At 42.1% G+C, this 18,146-nt stretch overlaps 1 protein-coding gene across 1 annotated transcript in view; it reads left to right on the top strand.

The window, feature by feature from the left end:
• The window catches only part of LOC149290643 (tomoregulin-2-like), a 298,414-nt gene that overhangs the window by 260,579 nt on the left and 19,689 nt on the right, over positions 1-18,146 (top strand). The window contains exons 8-9 of the mRNA XM_089488490.1: positions 8,405-8,522; positions 13,107-13,265. Coding sequence (XP_089344616.1) covers positions 8,405-8,522; positions 13,107-13,265 — 277 coding nt within the window. The remainder of the gene's footprint in view (positions 1-8,404; positions 8,523-13,106; positions 13,266-18,146) is intronic.

Genomic DNA, 18,146 nt, shown 5'->3' with positions numbered 1-18,146 from the left:
CCCTCTCCTCAACCGAGAGACGAGTAAATCCAAGCTGCATGGGTTCCACAACGCCCGAAGTGTCGAGACCAGGAGGCATGGGAGGAGAGGGAGGTACGGGTGGGGATGAAAAGCTCGGGGCTAAACGTATAGGAGGCCTCCGCAGGCACTCCCGGAAGGATGGTCTCTCACGGATTCGTGAGTCAATAAGGATACAAAAAGAGACCAATTCCTCCAAATCACTGGGAAGGTCCCGGGCCGCAATCTCATCCTTAAGTATATCCGTGAGCCCATTAGAAAAAGCAGCCACGAGAGCCTCATTATTCCAACCAACCTCAGCGGCCAGGGTGCGAAACTCAATAGCATAGTCCGAAACCGTCCTTGTACCCTGCCGAATGGACATTAATCGTTTGGCAGCCGAAGCAGAGCGTGCCGGTACATCAAATACCCGTTTTAGAGACGCAACAAACTCAGGGTAATTGTGTACTAAAGGTTTCTGTGTCTCCCAAAGGGGATTCGCCCATGCCAAGGCCCTGTCTGAGAGTAAAGAAATCACGAAGCCCACCTTACTCCTGTCAGACGGAAATGCCTGAGGTACCATCTCCAGATAGATACTGACCTGGTTCAGGAAACCTCTGCACAAATTAGGGTTGCCCCCATAACGTTCGGGAAGCTGGGCAGACCCTGTCAAGCCTCTGGCAGTATTAAAATCACCAGTGGCAGACGGAGCGGAAGCAGCAGCAGGTGTAGAGGCAGCCTGTGCCGTGGGGACCTGAGCTGGCAGAACCAGATGTGCAGTACGGAGCAACAAGGTCTGGAGAGCTAGCGCAAATTGGTCCATACGCTGGTCTACCTGGTCCAGCCTGGTAAAAACATTTGGTGGATTGCCTGCCCCTTCTGGGTTCATGGCCCTTGTGTAATGTTAGGGACCAGGAACCAGACGGACACAAAACGTAAAATGCAATCACCTTTATTGTAATGACAATAGTGAACAAAGCCAAATCGTGATCCAAAAGCATATACCAAAAGACAAGCCGGGGTCAGGAACCAAGACGGGTACTCAGACAAGCCGGGGTCAGGAATACAGAGATCAGCGAAGTCAGGAACAAGCCAGGAATCAGGAGCTGGGATGGACGTCAGAGAAAGCCAGGTCATACACAGGAATTCAGGAACACAGGAACACAGCAATAGCACTTGCAGCCGGAAACAACACAAGGGCCAGGAGGAAGTGAAGTTTAGCTGCTTAAATAGCCAAAAGGGGCTGGCTGTGGGCTGGACAATGGGCTGAGTCACAGGAGTGACAGGAGTGTAGCCATGGCAACCCAGCCAGGCTGTAAGCCTCCAGCAATGCAGCAGAAAAGCAGCTAGACCATAACACATGTATAGCGTGTCCTAGAAATAAATATTCCACGATACTTTGAATATTTAATTATAAGTATCTAGAATATTTCAAAAGAAAAGTGCTGAAACTGGAGCAAGTGTTACAACAGTTTTACAAAACAATAATAATAATCCGAAAAAATGGTTCAGGGCTGGGAGTAGTAGTCTTTGAACGAAGGTGTAGGCAGCAACACAAACCATGCCAGGAACCGTGACTCTTTGAAAAAGCCATTTTTGGGGCGAAACACGTTGTTTTATCCAAGTTTTGGATTATTCTTATTTTTGGACCTACATTTTCATTTTTATCCTGACTTTTATCCTGTTTTTTATGATTTTTATCTCACCATTTCTTTGGTGGGAAAAATACCATCCATGCTGATGAGGATTGAGCAACCTTTATTTGCTCTCACAAATGGGAGTACTTTTTCATTTCTTTAAAGTAGACTTGGGCGCCGGCCAACTCTTCGTGTTCTTCTTCGTCTTTGTGGGGAAAAAAATCTTCATATTCAACGAATATTCGCCCATTCCTGTGTTCAGTTTGGGCCAATATTTGTGTACATTCTTCATGTTCGTTTTTTTTGGAGAAGGGGTTAATACGGGGTTAACATGGTACGCACTACGCAGCAGCTTTGGCGCCAGGATTTTAAAGGTCCGTACAAGCAACTTTAATGGTCCCCGGCTGGGGCCTCCTCTAATCACTGAGATTGTAAGCTCTCGAGCAAGGCCCTCAATATCCACCTTTCTTTGGTGAGAAATCTTTACTCCAGGTAGAGTGAAAGTAATGTAGTTTGTGTGAGTTGCACCGGTTGCATTTTACGTATGTATATATATATATAAAAATAATTTTGACAACCTAGCCTGCGGTGGTTGCATTTTACGTATGTATATATAAATATCAAAAAACAAAAACTGTCTGCGCTTCTTACCCTAATAAAGTTGGCAACAAATATATAAACATAATATAAATGAGAGGTTTTGGTTATATGAATTGGCCAAAGCATAATTAAGCTCACCCGCCACGTCAAGGCACACTCTCAATAGGGTGAGAACCTACTCTCACTTCCTACATAGTGGACACACAAAGCAGTTTATACTGCTACCAAAACCTTATTAATGTGTTGGGGGAGGTGCAATTAAACCTCCTCCCCATTAACCCCTGGACAGCAAGCTGCAACCAGACTGATGAGGAGCCAACAACCTCAAATATGTGCAAACAGGGAAAAGAAAAAATGTCGGTGCGCTAAGCTAGTCACAGGCTCAAATAATACAAATATGTAATACGAGGCCTACCAAACAGGTGTAAGCATGCAGCAAGAAACAGTGTATTGGCTGTACAATGTATACAAAAAACAAAAACTGTCTGCGCTTCTTACCCTAATAAAGTTGGCAACAAATATATAAACATAATATAAATGAGAGGTTTTGGTTATATGAATTGGCCAAAGCATAATTAAGCTCACCCGCCACGTCAAGGCACACTCTCAATAGGGTGAGAACCTACTCTCACTTCCTACATAGTGGACACACAAAGCAGTTTATACTGCTACCAAAACCTTATTAATGTGTTGGGGGAGGTGCAATTAAACCTCCTCCCCATTAACCCCTGGACAGCAAGCTGCAACCAGACTGATGAGGAGCCAACAACCTCAAATATGTGCAAACAGGGAAAAGAAAAAATGTCGGTGCGCTAAGCTAGTCACAGGCTCAAATAATACAAATATGTAATACGAGGCCTACCAAACAGGTGTAAGCATGCAGCAAGAAACAGTGTATTGGCTGTACAATGTATACAAAAAACAAAAACTGTCTGCGCTTCTTACCCTAATAAAGTTGGCAACAAATATATAAACATAATATAAATGAGAGGTTTTGGTTATATGAATTGGCCAAAGCATAATTAAGCTCACCCGCCACGTCAAGGCACACTCTCAATAGGGTGAGAACCTACTCTCACTTCCTACATAGTGGACACACAAAGCAGTTTATACTGCTACCAAAACCTTATTAATGTGTTGGGGGAGGTGCAATTAAACCTCCTCCCCATTAACCCCTGGACAGCAAGCTGCAACCAGACTGATGAGGAGCCAACAACCTCAAATATGTGCAAACAGGGAAAAGAAAAAATGTCGGTGCGCTAAGCTAGTCACAGGCTCAAATAATACAAATATGTAATACGAGGCCTACCAAACAGGTGTAAGCATGCAGCAAGAAACAGTGTATTGGCTGTACAATGTATACAAAAAACAAAAACTGTCTGCGCTTCTTACCCTAATAAAGTTGGCAACAAATATATAAACATAATATAAATGAGAGGTTTTGGTTATATGAATTGGCCAAAGCATAATTAAGCTCACCCGCCACGTCAAGGCACACTCTCAATAGGGTGAGAACCTACTCTCACTTCCTACATAGTGGACACACAAAGCAGTTTATACTGCTACCAAAACCTTATTAATGTGTTGGGGGAGGTGCAATTAAACCTCCTCCCCATTAACCCCTGGACAGCAAGCTGCAACCAGACTGATGAGGAGCCAACAACCTCAAATATGTGCAAACAGGGAAAAGAAAAAATGTCGGTGCGCTAAGCTAGTCACAGGCTCAAATAATACAAATATGTAATACGAGGCCTACCAAACAGGTGTAAGCATGCAGCAAGAAACAGTGTATTGGCTGTACAATGTATACAAAAAACAAAAACTGTCTGCGCTTCTTACCCTAATAAAGTTGGCAACAAATATATAAACATAATATAAATGAGAGGTTTTGGTTATATGAATTGGCCAAAGCATAATTAAGCTCACCCGCCACGTCAAGGCACACTCTCAATAGGGTGAGAACCTACTCTCACTTCCTACATAGTGGACACACAAAGCAGTTTATACTGCTACCAAAACCTTATTAATGTGTTGGGGGAGGTGCAATTAAACCTCCTCCCCATTAACCCCTGGACAGCAAGCTGCAACCAGACTGATGAGGAGCCAACAACCTCAAATATGTGCAAACAGGGAAAAGAAAAAATGTCGGTGCGCTAAGCTAGTCACAGGCTCAAATAATACAAATATGTAATACGAGGCCTACCAAACAGGTGTAAGCATGCAGCAAGAAACAGTGTATTGGCTGTACAATGTATACAAAAAACAAAAACTGTCTGCGCTTCTTACCCTAATAAAGTTGGCAACAAATATATAAACATAATATAAATGAGAGGTTTTGGTTATATGAATTGGCCAAAGCATAATTAAGCTCACCCGCCACGTCAAGGCACACTCTCAATAGGGTGAGAACCTACTCTCACTTCCTACATAGTGGACACACAAAGCAGTTTATACTGCTACCAAAACCTTATTAATGTGTTGGGGGAGGTGCAATTAAACCTCCTCCCCATTAACCCCTGGACAGCAAGCTGCAACCAGACTGATGAGGAGCCAACAACCTCAAATATGTGCAAACAGGGAAAAGAAAAAATGTCGGTGCGCTAAGCTAGTCACAGGCTCAAATAATACAAATATGTAATACGAGGCCTACCAAACAGGTGTAAGCATGCAGCAAGAAACAGTGTATTGGCTGTACAATGTATACAAAAAACAAAAACTGTCTGCGCTTCTTACCCTAATAAAGTTGGCAACAAATATATAAACATAATATAAATGAGAGGTTTTGGTTATATGAATTGGCCAAAGCATAATTAAGCTCACCCGCCACGTCAAGGCACACTCTCAATAGGGTGAGAACCTACTCTCACTTCCTACATAGTGGACACACAAAGCAGTTTATACTGCTACCAAAACCTTATTAATGTGTTGGGGGAGGTGCAATTAAACCTCGTCCCCATTAACCCCTGGACAGCAAGCTGCAACCAGACTGATGAGGAGCCAACAACCTCAAATATGTGCAAACAGGGAAAAGAAAAAATGTCGGTGCGCTAAGCTAGTCACAGGCTCAAATAATACAAATATGTAATACGAGGCCTACCAAACAGGTGTAAGCATGCAGCAAGAAACAGTGTATTGGCTGTACAATGTATACAAAAAACAAAAACTGTCTGCGCTTCTTACCCTAATAAAGTTGGCAACAAATATATAAACATAATATAAATGAGAGGTTTTGGTTATATGAATTGGCCAAAGCATAATTAAGCTCACCCGCCACGTCAAGGCACACTCTCAATAGGGTGAGAACCTACTCTCACTTCCTACATAGTGGACACACAAAGCAGTTTATACTGCTACCAAAACCTTATTAATGTGTTGGGGGAGGTGCAATTAAACCTCCTCCCCATTAACCCCTGGACAGCAAGCTGCAACCACTATCTACTTAGACACAGTGAGTGAAACATTCTCTACTGCTTTCTCTGTTTGGTGAACATGTGCTTTGTATGACTGGATTTTCTCCCAGGAAGAAATACTATATTAGCATTTCTCTATATTGTACTCATAAATCCCATGTTTAACAAATATGAAATTGACTTATGATGTGGACATTCTTAGGGGCTGGTGCACCCTGCACTATTCCTCAGCCAGTGCATATAACTAAGGCTGAAAAAAACGTATCCATAAAATCGATAATAATCGATAATGAAAATCGTTGACAACGATTTTCATTATCGATTAGTTGAATCGATTTTTATCGATTATAAAAAGTTTTTTTTCAGAGCAAATGCTCTAAAAAACTCCTCTCCTTATATAATCCGACCTCAAACAGAGATCGGATTATAACACTAGAATCCAGATCCCCCGCAACACTACAGGGGACCTGGATTCCCCTCATTGTCAGCCGGTGAGCCGGTGACAACTTCCGCCTCTCCCCTCCACTTCTGCTCCTACGATGCAGTGGCAGCATCACATGATGTAGAAGCCCCAGCTTAAGTGAAGGGCAGTAACAGAGGCTGTCTGTGCACATCACGCAGACCCCCACCAGCTAACAGAGAGGATGATCCTCTGCAGGAGACCTCGATTCTCTGTCAGCCGGTGGGGGTCTGCACGATGTGCACAGACAGCCTCCGTTACTCACCTTCACTTATGCTGGGGCTTTACATCATGTGATGCTGCCACTGCATTGTAGGAGCAGAAGTGGAGGGGAGAGGCGGAAGTTGTCACCGGCTCACAGCTTCTATGAAGCTGCAGTGAAAGTGCCTGTCAGCAACGGAGGTTCACAAAACACCAGGGAGTCGGGAGAGAGGCAGAGTGGTGTATGGGAGGGGAGAGGAGTCAGAGGGGTGTATGGGAACCACCCTCCCATACACCACTCTAGCTCCTCCCCCTCCCGTACACCACTCTGCCTCTCTACCCGGCTCCCTGGTGTCTTGTGAACCTCCGTTGCTGACAGGAGGCAGAGTGGTGTATGGGAGGGGGAGGAGGCAAAGTGGTGTATGGGAGGAGGGAGGAGGCAGAGCGGTGTATGGGAGGGGGGGAAGAGTGGTGTATGGGAGGGGGGGAAGAGTGGTGTATGGGAGGGGGGCAGAGTGGTGTATGGGAGGGGGCAGAGTGGTGTATGGGAGGGGGGAGGAGGCAGAGTGGTGTATGGGAGGGGGGAGGAGGCAGAGTGGTGTATGGAAGGGGGGAGGAGGCAGAGTGGTGTATGGGAGGGGAGAGGAGGCAGAGTGATGTATGGGAGGGGGGAGGAGGCAGAGTGGTGTATGGGAGGGGGGAGGAGGCAGAGTGGTATATGGAAGGGGGGAGGAGGCAGAGTGGTGAATGGGGAGGGGGGGAGAGAGGCAGAGTGGTGAATGGGTGAGTTATAGTGGTGTATGGGGGGTATAATGAATTTCAGGGTAGCAGAGTGGTGTATGGGGGTGTAATGAATTTCAGGGAGGCAGAATGGCATATCTGGGGTCGTTAGAGTGGTGTATAGGGGAGGTAGAGTGGTGTATGGGGGTATAATGAATTTCAGAGTGGCATATCTGGGGTGAATCAGGGAGTATAATGGATTTCAGGGTGGTGCAGGGCATTTATGGGGGCAGAGTGGCATATCAGGGTGCACAGTGGCATATAGGGAGGTATAAGGCATAAATGGGGGCGAGTGGCATATTGGAAGTTATAAGGCATATCAGGGGGCACAGTGGCATATAGGGGGTATAAGGCATATCGATATTAGGCATATCAGGGGGGCATAAGACATATCTGGGGTAAAAGGTATATCAGGGGGCTCAGTTGCATATCACTGGCATATAAGGAGTATAAGGCATATCGGGGGCACAGTGGCATATCAGGGGGCACAGTGGGATCTCTGGCATATAGGAGGTATAAGGCATATATGGGGGCAGAGTGGCAAGCTGGGGTCAGATGTGCATAACTGGGGGCAGTTTGGTAAATAAAAGAAAATATAAACAAGGCTTTTTTCTCATAGCTTTTATTAAATATGAAAAATAGTTAACATATGAATTAATATTTTATAATAACTTTGTATTAAAACCTAGTTTGAGAAACACTGTGTTTGGGTTCTTGTAGCTTTTATTATTATGTCAGTAAAATAAGAAGGCCAATAGAGAGAGGCCATTGCGATAAAGAGATGAAAGTGTAAATTGTACGTTTTTTATTACATTATTTTAAATTAAAAAAAATTGCATTTTTTATCCGATTAATCGAAAAAATAATCGGCCAACTAATCGATTATTAAAATAATCGTTAGTTGCAGCCCTACATATAACCATAGGAGACGATGAGTAAATTATTATAATATAGTAAAAGAAAACAAGTCTTTTTAGACATTTTAGCATGTCATCCCAAATGTAAAAGAAATAAAATAGCATATATAGATATCATTAAAGTGGCATGCACTTTCTCCTCTATCCCTCTTTTTCCTTTAGTCTTTCACCCCATTGCCTATGTAATTTTCGTCTTATAGTTTATATAGATTATGAACATCAAATTGTTAATTGAGATTGCATAGTGAAATACTGTATGGGCTGTCAATAAGGAAAATAATTTTGACAAGTTCCACTTAAAATGAATGTTTTAAGCATTTAGTTTGCAATGTATAATGATCTATTTTAAAATTGTTTTGTGTAATATTGAACCAAAAATATCCTTTCTTTTTGTTTCTTCAGAGAATGCAAACAAATTAGAAGAATCTGCCAATAGTAGTCCCTGTTCTGAACATTATGATAATTACTGTGTACATGGTAAATGTGAGCATCCTGATAACACACTGAAGCCATCTTGCAGGTAAGTACAATTTAGAAACATTCCCACAGTTTGTTATACTCCAAAGATCAATGTCTAAAACAAATTTTAAAAAACTAGTCACTTCATTGTAACCATATAAAGATATGTCGAGCCCTTTGATCCTATGTAAAGCAATGACCATGAAATAACATAAGCAAATGTGCATAGGCCTTTCATCTTAAAAAATACTCTCTATTTTAGATTTGTCATAATGTGTAATTAGAATCTGTACACCACTGGACTGGATGTGCCAGTGGATTATGTCTTTAGATTGTTTCGACTTTTACAGCTTAGACTTTTACAGTTTTTTAATACCTCATCAGCCTTAGATACCAATTAATTCTGTGTTGCAAATGCTAATTATTAACATCCAGATTAACATTTTGCTTTTGACAAGTGTTGGTACCAAGTAAGCTTTTCTACTGAAGGGCATACCAATCAGTTCATTGTTCATTGCCTTTAAATTATATTAAATACCTTTATTTTACTGATGTCAACAAGCGACAAAAAGAGGAGACCAGGTCTGGGTTTAGCTGTTGCACTTCTATGTACAAAAACTATATTTTGAAACCTATAATAACTCTTAAACTAGAATTGATGCTTCATAAAATTAGTTTGAAGAGACACATTTACAATATATATTGCTCATCCAAATGTGCAAAATACACAAAATATCAGCAGAACATCGGTACAAATGAAACAAATAAGAGCACACCATCCAGAAATGGCAGTGCATTGTTTGAAGGGGTAAATTGAATTAGCCAGCTTCAAAGATATTCCAAATAGGACATGGTGGCAGAAGGACCAGATGTCAAAGCTCCAAATTAAAAAATGCGCACTTCCCTTTGTGGTGTTTTACCTACAACCTGATAAACCCATGCATGGGCAGTATCACTGTAGTCAGGACATGTTGCTAAAAACATATTGGGGTGTTGTTTGGCAGTGACATATACCAGCAGCTGTAAACTTACACCTAAATTACAATTTGCATGATAAAACAAAGTGTGGTAGTACAATTAGCGCATGGAAAGGGTTAGTACCAGCATTTGAAATACCTTGGGGTGTTTAATTTTTAAAAATATGTAGTTTGATGGGGGTGAATTGCATTGGCTTGCTTCACTGATGTCCCAAATAGCACATGGGGCAGAATGACCAGATTTGGAAAAAAAATATGTTTTGAAATAGGAAAACACTACTTGTACTCATTGCCCTATAACTTGCAAAAAAAAACAAAAACATAAAAACATTTCTAAACTCAGGGCAAATAGTAAATATTCTTCAAATAAAAGTGAGCAAAAGTGTATTTTTTTAATTTTTTCATCATATTTTTTATAGTAAATTAGATGATATGATCCAAAAGTAGTATCTGAAGAAAGCCCTTCTTATTCTGAAAAACAACAACAATATATAACTTGTATGTGTACACTAAATGGGAGAGAAGAGTTACAGATAAACACAAGCACCACAAAAAAATAAAAAACAGCCTGGTCCTTAAGGTGTTAATGCAATAGTTTTATTTGCTTTTATAATACACATATTTTGTTTTTTTCCTTGTTATTACCAGATAAGCTTTAATAACTGTTCAGAATGTTTGAGTAATCAATAAATTCAATTTATTAAAAAGTTCTAGAAAGCTTACTATATGGGGTATTTTGTATAGATACGCTTGCTTATAAATATGTATTTCAACATCTTTGTTTATTCTAAAATGAAACTTAAAAGGAATGATTCCTTTTGTGTTATATAACTTCAATTAGACTTTGAAACTGAATTCTGCAATTATTTTGCAGGTACTAATTCTCAGTTGCATGAAAGGAAAGGATTGTCCTTTCAAAAATATGTTTATGCCCTTTTAAAATGCCAGTCTAAAAGATAATGCCAGTCAAATATTTCTCCTTTACCTTTCAACAGTCCTTGAAGCAGTGCCAGTCAACAAGTGACTTTGAAATGTGCATTTTGTTAATACAGACAATATTCCAGGTACAGAATATATAACTAAAATATTAGTTTGTGGTGCTTATTAATATACCACTCAGTGGAGTAATTACCGGGCCACCGTGACTTGTCCGTCCTCTCCATGTAAGTGAAGGGCCTGCAGATTATCTCTCCACCACTGGTCCAAAATGAGTCGGACTAGCTCTTTGTAAACAATCTTGGACCGGCATGGGGAGGCAGGAATACAGCAGGTCAAGTCACAACCGAGCATTAGAATGGGGAAGAAAGGCAATTTAAGTGACTTTGAACGTGGCATGGTTGTTGGTGCCAGACGAGCTGGTCTGAGTATTTCAGAAACTGCTGATCTACTGGGATTTTCAAGCACAACCATCTCTTGGGTTTACAGAGAAAGGTCTGAAAAAGAGAAAACATCCAGTGAGCGGCAGTTGTGTGAATGAAAATGCCTTGTTGATGTCAAAGGTCAGAGGAGAATGGGCAGACTGGTTCGAGATGACAGAAATGCAACAGTAACTCAAATAACCACTCTATACAACATGAAAGCATGGATCCATCCTGCCTTGTATCAACAGTTCAGGCTGGTGGTGGTGGTGTAATAATATTGGGGACATTTTCTTGGCACACTTTGGGTACCAATTGTGCATCGTTTAAACGCGACAGCCTACCTGAGTATTGTTGCTGACCATGCCCATCCCTTTATGACCACAGGGTACCCATCTTCCAGCAGGATAATGAACCATGTCACAAAGCTCACATCATCTCAAACTTCTTGAACATGACAATGAGTTCACTGTACTCCAATGGTCTCCACAGTCACCATATCTCAATCCAATAGAGCACCTTTGGGATGTGGTGGAATGGGAGATTTGCATCATTAATGTGCAACCAACAAATCTGTAGCAACTGCGTGACGCCATCATGTCCATATGGACCAAAATCCAGGTGTTTCCAGTACCTTGTAGAAAGTATGCCATGAAGAATGAAGGCAAAAGGGTGTCCAACCTAGTACTAGCAAGGTGTACCTAATAAAATGGCCAGGGAGTGTATGTTAGAATGAGAATGTATGTATGCATGTAAGTTTTTATGTTACCATGGATTTGTAGGTGTTTGGGGGGCAAGTTGGCACAGACAAGCTGTTATAAGACATTGACAAGCTCTTTGGTGAAAAATTGGCACTGACCAGCTGTTTGGAGGAAAATATGACACAGACCAGCTGCTTCGGTCACTGACAAGCTGTTTTTGGGGTAAATATGGCCCAGGCAGGCTATTTCGGGGGGGCAAAGATGGAACTCACAACTGTTTGGGGGCAAAGGTGGCGCTGTGGGGCGTTTCTCATGAAGTGGGGTCCCGGGGCAATTTTCTTAACTGGACCCTCCAGGGACTCCAGCCATCATATACACCTTAATGTATTTGATAGCTGAGAGTCCCCTTTAAATGTATGTGGTGTCCCCCTAGCCAAACCAATCCTTCATCCCCTAGTCAAGCACATCTTTCTGCATGTGATATACTTACTGACAGGGAGCTCCAATGATGGCTCTGCTGCGGGCAAGGATTTTTTCAGACTTTAGTGCACATGCGTGGCAAAGTCTGTTATTGATTTCAATGGGTTGCTTCCCTGGAACTCACAAGTGCCAAGAAATGTTGAAACAGGGAAGATGAGGGCAGCTGCTGCAACATGACTATAGCTTCTGGATCAGGTAAGTATTTTATGCATACTTTAAAATGCCTTCTTCTTTAATCGGCATGTCAGGGACATTAAACTGTCCCTTTAAGTACTGGTAGATTCAAAAGAAACAGCTCAAAGCTTTATCCATTCCAATTGTGGTGACTGTGCGTACAGTGTGTTGGCACCCTTCAAAGTATCACTTTTCCAGCAATTCAGGATTGCAGGCATCACTGTTATAAACACAAAGGGGAAATTGTGCAGAAAGTAAGGTATACTAGGTATAGATTTCCAAGGAATATTCTTGCTGTGAAAGGATGTCTGTGGATGCTTTATCAGAAGCTGGGTGAAATATTGAAAATCCCATCCACAGGAGATTCTGGTGAAAGGGTGCAGAATGTGACACTTCAAGTGACATTTTCTAAAATGCTGCATGTATCATGATGTCGCAAGCAGTCATGTTATATATACATAATGTATACATTGTCGAAAACTCAGACATAGGAAGAAGGTTTTTTCTGCAAGAGTTTCATCTGTTACTAGTTACAAAACAAAAACAACAGTATAAGGCTTGACAACAGTATAAGGCAATTTGAGACCAGTTTCATGGATGTAATAGGGTGACTTGCTTGTCATGCAACACATGCTGCTAGTATTATTGATATCCCTGGGTTCCAGTTTAGATGGAAACTTTTCATTTTAACATCCAGAAATGTTATAAGCTCTTAGTATTCACAACAAAAATACTTTGTCATTGGTGGCGTATACTGAAAATTATTGTAATTATGGTAAGTAAAGGTAATGCAGCATTGGTTGGTTTAGTGTAAGGGGTAGCATTTATTATCATGTTATTATTGTCAGGTATTATGGCAGTAAAATGAACTGATACAGCAACTTTACATTGCACGCAGGACATTCAGAAGATGTTTAATTAACATAACTTAAGTAAACATTAATTGTCATTGCAGATGTGATGCAGGCTACAGCGGATCACAATGTGAAAAGAAAGACTTCAATGTGTTGTATGTTGTTCCTGGTCCAGTTCGATTCCAGTATGTCTTAATAGCGGCTGTGATTGGAACCATTCAGATTGCTATCATCTGCATTGTCGTCCTCTGTATAACAAGGTTGGTGCTGCTTAAGCATTCTGTGAGAATGGTGTGAAGGACAAAATACATTTAACCTTCATATTTACAGCTCAGTCCTTAGAGTTTTAGAATTTCTTTAATTAATATACGAAAAAAAGAAAATAATTTGGTGTATCTGCCCTTGGCACATTTCGGCATTTTTAATGTAACGTATACAAAAAAACATTTTACAATACAATATAATCTTGGCCACAACCCAGGATATACCTTTTAATGCAAACAAAACTAGGCAGGTGACAATTTTTGCCAATAAAAGACAACTCTCTGTATTCAGGTAGACCGTGCCCCAATTTATAAACCATTTTCCTGTCTAATGCTTAATTCAAGGACACAAGCCTTTTTAAGTGTTCTTTTTATATTTTATGGGACAGAGAAAAAGTGTCTTTTGCCTTTTCTTTTTGTATCTGTTGTTCCACCTAATCTGTTGTAATTCTACATATAGTTCCAGAAAAAGAAATAAAAAAATGTTGACCAAGGGTACAATGTGCAGCAGGTATTAAATTCTATTACATTAACATTAAACTAAACCTAATTTTTGTTCAGTGAAACATTGGATTACTATGTCCACAGATTTATTTTTATTTTTGTAAATTTTGCATTGAAAATATAGTAATTGGTTAGGGATATGAAATGTAAACAGGGTTAGTTTGGGCTGAAAAACATCATTGTATAGCAAGAAACATAAGGAAAGATAGATCTGGCATGCAGATATGCAACTGGGTATATGTGGAACAAATATATATAATTGTTTTGGAAATAATTGTGAAATGCTGTATAAGGATTACCTTATCTGTCAGTATGAGGCTTTCGTATTGCATATATAAATAGTATACACTCATATGCCAGTCCTTTTAAATAATCTACATTAAACCAGTAACTGCATAAAATAAATGTATCCTGATGTCGAAGAGTTCATGATTTACAGCACATATGGAAACCTGCTCTCTGTCACTACAACACTGCATTAGTGCAAATACTAGAAGCAGACATGCTGGTCAGTCAAAGTGCCTTATTTTGTCCTATTGATATACACACCTGGAAGCTCTTTGAGTTTGGCCTAGAGCAGGGGCGTCCAACATGCGGCCCGCGGGCCAAATGCGGCCCGCGAGACCTCGAGGTGCGGCCCGCGTAAGATCGGCAGCCAGGGCAACCGATCTTACACGAGCCGCACCTCAAGCCCTGCTACTTACTTGTGGGAGGGTCTTCTGGACAGCACAGAGGAAGCGGAGTTCACGTGACATCCTACTTCCTCTGTGCTTTAGCAGAGAAGGCAGAGGGAGGCCGCGCCCCCTGCTGAAGTCTGTGAGCGGCATCGAAGGGAGATGCAGTGCAGGTAAGGGGGTGGGGAGGGTGTTTGAATGAGTGTGTGTGATTGAGGGAATGAATCTGTGAATTAATGATTATATGAATAAATGAGTGTGTGTGTGTGTGATAGCATGGATGTGTAAGTGCTGGAACCTAGGCATGATGGGACTGTGATTGCTGTTAGCAATCACACTCCTATCATGCCAAGCCAGCCAGTACATGCTGAAACCTGGCCAGCTGCCCCCCTTGTGTAGAGATGCTGCCAGCAGTATGGGGTCTGCACTTACAGCCACCCTGTACCAGCATGTACTGGCTGACTTGGCATGATAGGAGTGTGATTGCTAACAGCAATCACAGTCCCATAATGCCTGGGTTCCAGCATTTACTGGATGGATGTGTAAGTGCTGGAACCTAGGCATGATGGGACTGTGATTGCTGTTAGCAATCACACTCATATCATGCCAAGTCAGCCAGTACATGCTGAAACCTGGCTAGCTGCCCCCCTTGTGTATTGATGCTGCCAGGGCAACCGATCTTACACGAGCCGCACCTCAAGCCCTGCTACTTACTTGTGGGAGGGTCTTCTGGACAGCACAGAGGAAGCGGAGTTCACGTGACATCCTACTTCCTCTGTGCTTTAGCAGAGAAGGCAGAGGGAGGCCGCACCCCCTGCTGAAGTCTGTGAGCGGCATCGAAGGGAGATGCAGTGCAGGTAAGGGGGTGGGGAGGGTGTTTGAATGAGTGTGTGTGATTGAGGGAATGAATCTGTGAATTAATGATTATATGAATAAATGAGTGTGTGTGTGTGTGATAGCATGGATGTGTAAGTGCTGGAACCTAGGCATGATGGGACTGTGATTGCTGTTAGCAATCACACTCCTATCATGCCAAGCCAGCCAGTACATGCTGAAACCTGGCCAGCTGCCCCCCTTGTGTAGAGATGCTGCCAGCAGTATGGGGTCTGCACTTATAGCCACCCTGTACCAGCATGTACTGGCTGACTTGGCATGATAGGAGTGTGATTGCTAACAGCAATCACAGTCCCATAATGCCTGGGTTCCAGCATTTACTGGATGGATGTGTAAGTGCTGGAACCTAGGCATGATGGGACTGTGATTGCTGTTAGCAATCACACTCATATCATGCCAAGTCAGCCAGTACATGCTGAAACCTGGCTAGCTGCCCCCCTTGTGTATTGATGCTGCCAGCAGTATGGGGTCTGCACATCACTTACAGCCATCCTGTACCAGCGTGTATTGGCTGACTTGGCATGATAGGAGTGTGATTGCTAATAGCAATCAGAGTCCCATCATGCCTAGGTTCCAGCATTTACTGGATGGATGTGTAAGTGCTGGAACCTAGGCATGATGGGACTGTGACTACTGTTAGCAATCACACTCCTATCATGCCAAGTTAGCCAGTACATGCTGAAACCTAGCTAGCTGCCCCCCTTGTGTAGTGATGCTGCCAGCAGTATGGGGTCTGCACATCACTTACAGCCACCCTGTACCAGCATGTACTGGCTGACTTGGCATGATAGGAGTGTGATTGCTAACAGCAATCACAGCGAGCACAGTCCCATCATGCCTAGGTACCAGCATTTACTGGTTGCCTGGGTATGATAAGAGTGTGATTGCTGTTAGCAATCACACTCCTATCATGCCAAGTCATATTGCTAATTTTGTCCAATTGTGTGTTACCTACTTTTATTAAACATGTGAGTTTTTATTATTATTTTTAAAGGTGGGGGTCATTTTCGGTTTTGGCTAAGTGAACCCTGAATGTTTTGGTCCAGAATTTTCATTTTAGTTCATCCCTAGAATAAATCTAGGGAATCCTGAATTTGTAGTCGCAAAACTTTCAAGGCCCAGAAATCAGTGAGAGGAAGAGTAAAGGTTTTGTGTCATTTTACTTTATTTTTAATCTGCATATTTTATTAAAGGCCATATTTTTTGTCACAGTGAAAAATGAGTGCGGCCCGCGCACGTATACAATTCTGATGAAGTGGCCCACTGCAGAAAAAACTTGGACACCCCTGGCCTAGAGTGTCAATGTGATGGAGTGTATAAACCCTTCTCCCTAACAAGGCACCAAGTGGTTAAACCCCTATGGATGTACCTGTATAGCCTATCCTTTAGGACATACTGCTGCTGCATGGGAAATCAGGGTGCCCATTTGACATTTGAAACCCGAGTGCCGGTAAGCTGTTAAAAAAGGAATGCCTGATTGCGCGATCAGACATTCCCTTCCGGGAGACGTCCAACGCATGGTCAGCATCTTTATTGTCTCAACACACTGTGAAGAGCATGGTTCCAGTGGCCAAAACATCTCCAAGGATCACAGCTGGAGATTTGCAGAAGTTAGTAACGTCAAAAACTCTACAAAACTACAATCTGACATCACCTATATCACCACAAGTTGTTTTAGAAGAGTTTTAAGAAAAAAAACTCTACTCTCATCCAAAAAACAAACAACATCTTCAGTTTGCCAGACACTGCTGGAACTTCAAATAGGATTGGGTTCTATGATCAGATTAAACCAAAATAGAGCTTTTTGGCAATAAACACCAGAGGTGGGGCACACACCGTATGGAAAAGTACCCCATGCACACATTTAAATGTGGTGGTTTTGGGGCTGTTCTTCTGCAAGAGGACCTGGACATTTTGTTAGTATGCATGGTCAAAGATAACCATGGCCACTCCAGTCCTCTAATCTGAATCCCATATTAAACCTATTGGGTGAACTGAAGAGGAGAGTACACCAGCATTGACCTCGCAATTTGAAGGCTCTCAAGAGATTCAGTATGGGGGAATGGTTTCAGATTCCAAAGGTTAAACAATAAAGATAATCTTTCACAGCATACTTTGCTCATATTTTCCAAAGGTGCCAAAATTAGTGGAGGGCTCTGTATATAAGAAGTTTCATTGGATCTACCAGGGTGCTTGTAGAGCCATTGAGGGAGCTTGCTGATGACAGCATGTGTGTCAGGAGCTATGGGCTTGAACCCGCAACCCTGCTTATGGTAGGTATTACACCTAACCTTTACAACACCACGTGGCTTTTGGGTCACTGGACTCTCTGCCTCCCCATGGGCATATGCCTGCCGGCTTCTGACTCATACCTGCCCATCATTCCTTCAGTCAAGAGCCTGGTATGCTCCTAGGCTCTTTTCCAGAGCAGTGCAGTCCCTGGCTTTGTTTGCTGATCCTGGGTCTTTAGATCTGGTACTATGGCTTTGACCACTGAGATGTGCTTTGACAATGATCCTGATTGCCTGTCTGTAACGCATTAATTTTGCCTACCTGGTTATCTACCTCGACTTGTCTTTAGACCAAACCTGCTTCCTCCAGTCCTTTCGCCTCGGCTTGTCTAATCAACGTAGGGGTGTACTCACTTTTGTTGCCAAGGTTTAGACATTAATGGCTGTGTGTTGAGTTATTTTGAGGAGACAGCAAATTTACACTGTTATACAGGCTGCACACTCACTACTTTACATTGTAGCAGAATGTAATTTCTTCAGCGTTATCACATGAAAAGATATAATAAAATATTTAC

This window comes from Sceloporus occidentalis, unplaced genomic scaffold, assembly GCF_023333645.1.
Source record: "Sceloporus occidentalis isolate IW3139 unplaced genomic scaffold, rSceOcc1.0.p SCAF_38, whole genome shotgun sequence".
NCBI lineage: Eukaryota > Metazoa > Chordata > Lepidosauria > Squamata > Phrynosomatidae > Sceloporus > Sceloporus occidentalis.
The sequence above is the reverse complement of the archived record's forward strand: the minus strand, read 5'-3'. Positions and strand labels throughout refer to the sequence as shown.